This window comes from Gavialis gangeticus, unplaced genomic scaffold, assembly GCF_001723915.1.
Source record: "Gavialis gangeticus isolate Ggan-Ray unplaced genomic scaffold, GavGan_comp1, whole genome shotgun sequence".
In the NCBI taxonomy this organism is placed as follows: domain Eukaryota; kingdom Metazoa; phylum Chordata; order Crocodylia; family Gavialidae; genus Gavialis; species Gavialis gangeticus.
The window spans coordinates 8315228-8321776 of NW_017729000.1; the positions used below are offsets into that span (position 1 = coordinate 8315228).

General features: G+C 37.7%; 1 protein-coding gene across 2 annotated transcripts in view; it reads left to right on the forward strand.

The window, feature by feature from the left end:
- NME5 (NME/NM23 family member 5) overlaps nucleotides 1-5966 on the forward strand; it is a 20334-nt gene extending 14368 nt beyond the window's left edge. For both annotated transcript variants that reach the window (XM_019506209.1, XM_019506210.1), the window contains exons 3-6: nucleotides 1867-2072; nucleotides 2478-2578; nucleotides 3313-3431; nucleotides 5716-5966. In XM_019506209.1, coding sequence (XP_019361754.1) covers nucleotides 1867-2072; nucleotides 2478-2578; nucleotides 3313-3431; nucleotides 5716-5796 — 507 coding nt within the window. In that variant the 3' untranslated portion in view covers nucleotides 5797-5966. The remainder of the gene's footprint in view (nucleotides 1-1866; nucleotides 2073-2477; nucleotides 2579-3312; nucleotides 3432-5715) is intronic.
- Nucleotides 5967-6549: the final 583 nt, after the last annotated feature.

Sequence of the window (6549 nt, forward strand, 5' to 3'; positions counted from 1 at the left end):
CCATACCACAGGAGTAGCAGCCAGGAACTTCTTTTTTGTTGAAATCCTTGAAGCATTTAATGACCCACTCCCCCCCCGATCTTTCCTAAAGCACTGAGGGCCATCCATTGTCCTCTGAAATAACAAATTGAACACTCAGGCTGTAAAGGTTAGCTGTCACTGGTCTGCCTTCGTGAGTCACTATTGGATTTCAGTAATAGGCCACTAGATGCCACTCTTTCATAGCTATTACATATTATTTTGTCATGGGGAAACAGCCTAACAGTCAAGTAATTTTTTTTTTGTTTGGACTGTTCAGCTGTTAAAAGGGTTGGTGTCGAGCATAGCATTGTGTTCTATGCCAATATATAGGAGCCTTTAAGTAAGGACTTGAAATCTTCATTTCACCTTAGGTTTGCCTCCCCCCTCAGCTATACTCCAACATCTGTGAGTTTTCCGTTTCAGTATCTCAGGAAAATATTTTTCCTTCAAAATGTTTAATATACATGTAGTGCATCAGACAACACAAAGCTAAAATTGAAGACCTGGAAAGGCAAGGAGGTCCTTAGAGCTTCCTGTGATGTGTCCACTGACATCAGTATTGAAGTTAACAGGCACTGTTTGTTCCATATCTCATAGGATCAGACTAAAAAAATGTACATTTTCTTCTTATTTATTGTGCTTCCTCCCTGTAATGGTTACTTTATCCCCACTGATAATCTGTGAACCTATTGCCTTAGCCCTTGGTACCTTCAAGCTGGATAATTATGTTGAAAAATGTGTATTTTGAATGAAACGTGGAACAGTTGTATAGTTAGTGGCCTGCAGTTAAGGGAAAATTGCAGAAAAAATGATTGTGGTAGCTAAACAATTAAACCATAAACCACAGCTAATGTATTCAGCTTCTCATATGCAGTCTAATCAGTATTATGCATTAGGTTTAAAAAAATGCTATACTGTGTTTACAGTTAGACAAGTGATTATTCCCATAACCAGTTCTTGCATGCATTCAAATGTGTGTCTGCCTAATTTTCTGGAAAAAATAAGGCTTTTTTCCTGCTGTTAACACTGTAGAATCAATACACTTCTGCAAAAATGAACCGGGTTCTGCTCTAGCTACATAACATCAACAGAATTAGCACCCAACTTCCAGCTGCAGAATATTATTACTGCATGAGCCAGAAAGAGCAGAGCTCGGCTGTCAGAGCCCAGGGTGAGTTTGCAGTTTTTACTTCTACGCCTCTCAGACCTGATGTCTGGGTTACTAAAGGTTTGTTGCAGAGCAGTTGAAGGTGTGACTCTAGCATAGCTAGTGATACCTGTGTTAGCTTTTATCCTATAACTAAAGAAGCAGCAGCATAGATTGTAGTATATGCTATACAGGGCTTGCCTGGGGTGCTGAGCAGGTACTTGAGTCACTGCCCTTTGCTGAAGTCCATGCTGCTGCGTTTCACTGCTGTTGGTACCTTTGTTAGCTAGCTTAAAGCTAGCACTGGTATCCATGCTCTTGCTGCCATCACACCTCTAGTTATTTTATAGACATATCCTAAGAGACAAATATGAGATCCTGCAATGCTTCTCTGTCACTTTTCTGAGTCCTTTAGAACAGACAGTAGCTGAACTGGTTACAGCGTGATGCTAATAATGCCAAGCTCACAGGTTGGATCCCTGTTTGAAGCTTTCCTGACTCAGGAGCGGGGGTTGGACTCACTAGCTGACCTCTTGAGGTCATCCTTTCCAGCCCTACTTGTCTATGAACTCTATGATTAAATCAATATTCTAATACTAGGAACTGGAGTAATGAGAGTAAGTACTGGAAGAAGCACAAATTTTGCACTTGTGCATTTTTGATTAAATATTGCTGTTTTTTCATTTTATATTTTACAGAAACGCAAGCTCCAACTCAGCCCAGAACAATGTAGCAACTTTTACGCAGACCAATATGGAAAAATGTTTTTTCCTAATTTAACAGCATATATGAGTTCTGGACCTTTAGTTGCTATGGTTCTTGCCAGACATTGTGCAATCTCCTACTGGAAGGAACTAATTGGGCCATCAAACAGCATAAAAGCTAAGGAAACACACCCTGACAGGTAACTCAATACAGAACAGAGTCTCTTTTGAATCTTGGCTTCACTGTAGTCAATGAAAGGGTTTGCCATTAACTTTTCTGGGTCAGAATTTCATTGTTTTTGTACAAAAAGCATATGGATTTGGGATAGTTCATTTTCAGTTTGAGATAATGGTGTGATACAGATTTTTTTCACCTGTATTTTTAAATGTACAACATGTAGTCTGTTACAGAAAATTGTTGGTTCATATACAGTACTGAAGTATAAGCTGCCTAATGGTTCTATAACAGAAAAAAGTAAAAGAAGAAAACTATGAATTTTGGCAATTATGTGTTATGTATTGTATTTATTACAATCCGAGTGATAATGTAGACACTTGGAAGAGATTTACAATTGCTAGCCAATGCTTTTCTCTCTTGTGTTTAGTTTAAGAGCAATCTATGGGACAGATGATCTGAGGAATGCGGTTCATGGCAGTCTCAGATTCTCCTCAGCAGAAAGAGAAATTCGGTTCATGTTTCCTGAAGGTAAAATGTTATTGATTGTAGACTGTAAATAATAAGTGTTCTTGGGCAGGATATGGTTCTTCTCCCCATTCCTACTTGTCTCCAACCAAATGTTTAGGATGGGGCCTAGTTTAGTTGGAAACATTTTTATCATTTAAAAACATTTCTCAAAACCTAGTGTGGATCTTTAAGTCAAAAGGTTGTTAGAATATCTTCCTCCTGGAAACAATGGATTTTTCTTCTTCAGAATACCAAGTAAACCTTTACATCTTCTTTACCGTTTGCAGTCGTTTAAGGTAACTGAGAATCTCCCTTCTCTAAATGGTAACAGAGCACTGAAGATGTTGCCCCCGATGAGTCCCCTTACTCTGATAAATATCCAGTGAAGTGTGTACGGCTTCAAGAAACAGTTCTATTTCTTCTTCCTCCAGTCACCTGTAAGAGTAACTTTTCCCTGGTGCAACCACCCATATCAGTGCAAAATCACAGCAGAATTAGTGCACAGGAGCTACATCCCTTCCAGAATAATTTTTAGGAGTGACACATTGCAGTTGTTCTGAACAGTGGTGAGCATCCTGTAGAGAAGCCATACTAAGGGTTATTTATAATAAGTTAGAAAGAACACATATCCACCATGTATCAAACATTTGAAGGAATATCATTTAACACTGTAAGCTTCTGTGCGACTCCAGACCTGCACAGCTAACTACCACTTTCTATACGTATATTGTTTATAACAATTAAACTTTTTCCAGTGATTTTGGAACCAATTCAAGTTGGACAAGCAGCTAAGGATTACCTGAACCTCTACGTAAATCCAACATTACTAGCTGGCCTCACTGCCCTTTGTAAGCATAAACCAGTGGATCCCTTGGTAGGTACTGTGTGTCATACAGCCTTCTTGCCTGGTATGGTAGTATGTTTATTCTGTGGTGCCTGATGGTATTTCTAGCAAAGTTCCTCTTCTGGTATGATTAAAAGGCAATCTGAGCTACACAGATTTAGCCACCATCTGCAGATCTAACTAGAATAATATTTGAGCTACAAAAATTGAGTACCAGCCCTCTTTTTTTGCCTGTTGTACTAAACATTAAATGAAATAATGTCTGAGGTAACAACTTTGTAGGGAGTTGCTATGAAAACTGTTTCTAACAATGAAAGCAGCTATTGGAGAGCCTTGCATGTATGACTGCTAGAAATCAGAGATAAGTAGCAGCTGTGATATGTTGTCAGATATCTGACCACCTGTATTTACTGTTGCTGAGAAGAATCTGAAAGAAAGCATCTCTGGTACCACTGTGCAGCAAGTGAAATTAAAAGCTTAAGCATGCCATAGGCATGCCATAGGCATCAAAGCTTTGGTACCTTTTTAAAACTGTTGTTAACATAGAAAGACTACATTTTTATACTTGTTGCAATTAGTGATATCAAATTAATTGCTTATCTTAAGTAGAGCCAGAGCCTCTCTTGGTTATATGGGTATATCTGCATTAGTTAGCATATGACTTGACTGTTAAGCTCTCCTCCAGTGATATTATCTACATTCCCTTTGGGTAAAATATATGCTGAATAACTTGGCTGGCTGTAGAAAACCTTCCTACATTTTCTTGTGAATCTAGTCACCTTTAATGATGTATTGAACCTATTATAAAGGCCAGATTCATTAAATGAGCCTTTAGATCCATTATAATTACTCCCTTTGACTCGTATTCCATTTATGTCAATGGAAAGTCTCCTGTTGACTCAACAGGTTTTGTTTCAGCCCCTAAAACCTTTCCATTTCTCCCAGACTGAAAAACTGTGAAGACTTCCTTGTCTCCTAACAACACATTTTTTTCCTAAGCTTTTTTTCCTAAGCTAAAGTTAAACCAATTTAGATGAATAAGATGAAGACTTTTAACAGGATAGATAATTAGCTGGTGAAACAATTTATGCCAGGTTCTCTATTACTGATGATTTTTAAATCAAGATTGGCTATTTTTCCAGGAGTTATAGTCAGAGTCTAACAAATGAATTTGGGAAAATCCTCTAGCTTTTATTATAGAAAAGGTCAGATTATGTCACAGTGGTTATGTTTGGCCTTATAATAATCTTGTCTGTACATCTGCTGTCACTGTTCTCTTCACTTGGACTCTGGCTCTCTTGAAATATTTATTCTTTCATCACTTCTGTAAAATTCTATACTTAAAGCTTTCCTCCCAGTTGTACTATTTTGATCACACATGTCAACATTGTCATTATTATTCAAATCTCTAGTTATTTCAGTTAGTGCTTGCCCTCTAACCAACAAGGACTCTTGGCATTCTGCTTGTCTGAAACTATATGCAAACCAGTCTTTTAGTATTTGACACTAAATGCTGCCTACATTTCCCTTCTGTTGCTATAATTTCTCCCCTTCCTAGCACAGTAAGTACTTGACTAGCACTTATCACTTTACATCCACAGGTTGAGGATGAACAGATCTGTGAATTAAGACAGGGTTATAAACTCCTTTTTAGAAATGGTGAATTTGAGACAGAGAGGTGAATTTGCCTCAGGCCAGAGTGAGAGTATGGATGGGATTAGAATTTGGGTATTCCTGTTGCCTGCAGTTTTGTTAAAATACCGTTACAGTTTTTTAGAAAAGGTACATGATGGGATGCTTAAATACAAGAATGTCACATTTGTAAGGACATCGGTAAACTATTTGAAGACAATTACAGTGTGAGAGATTGTGATGCTTGGTATGGAGGGCCCAGTTTATTAGAATAGCTGGTAATGTTAGTAGAGTGGACATAATAATAATTGACTTCTGTATGCACTTGGGTCTGTTTTCTGTGTAGCTCCATTTTCTAAATACAATCCTCCTTATTATTAGTAGTATTAAGTTAGGGCTGAAGTGCCCCTATGCAAATGCATATGAAGACATAGTGCCTGATGTGAAAATTTATCCCCTAGAATTCAGTTTTAGCAGCTCAGCACTCAAGAACAACACTGATGGAGGAGAACGTAGTAAAAGAATTTCACTTGAAGGGCTTACAATGAACGCAGATACAAAGTTTTGAGTCCTTTTAAGACGGTCTCTGTACCACAAGGTTCAATTTACATTGGAATGAAAAGGATTTAAATGCTTTCTTTTATAAGGATGTGACCTTACAGATGTTCATTTCCTTCTGCAGATTTGGCTTGCTGATTGGTTGATTGAACATAATCCCAATAAACCCAGACTACAGCATGATGTGACTGTGGAAGAACCGTAAGGATGCACGTTCAACAGAAACGTTGTCAAACACCATTATTTTATTATGATTTTAGTGTGTCCTTTGCATCATTAATGTTACATGGAACAAATGCTGGTTTTATAATATCACCATGTACGTATACTGTCTGGTAATCTCTGGATAGACTAAACTGGTAATTGCTACTTGTAGCCTTGATCTTTTGATTCCTAAATATTACATGATACTTATTGGGTTAGATAAGAGACAGATTTTGTTATATTTCCTTTTTCTCCCTTTGCTTAGCTGTCCAGAGAGAGGGAAATTTTTACCACTATACATCCAGAGCAATTTCACTGTTCCACGTAGGTTGAAGAACTCACACAGTTCTTTCCAAAGAACACACTACACTTATACAATTGTGAAATCAAGTCTTGCACTTCAGCACCTGCTTAACAGCCATTTGCCTCAATATAAAGTCAAGTGCCTAGATGCACCCCCCAAAACAATTACTATATGCCTTTAGCACAGTGATTTGATCAGCAATTATAGGTTGCAAGCTCAGTCTTGATGAAATAATATGATTCACTTGTGCCTGATAGGGCTTGTCAAATATTCATTGGAGGAAAGAAGTTCAAATCAGCTTTCAGGACTAGGTGGCTAATGGTCCAGCAATTATAAATTAAAATCCAAAGATTTAATTAAGTCAGAAGTAAGCATTACCATCATAGTACAACTCATCCAAAAAGGAGTGTTAAACTTTAATATCCTACCCCTTAGTGAGGAGGGTTTTTT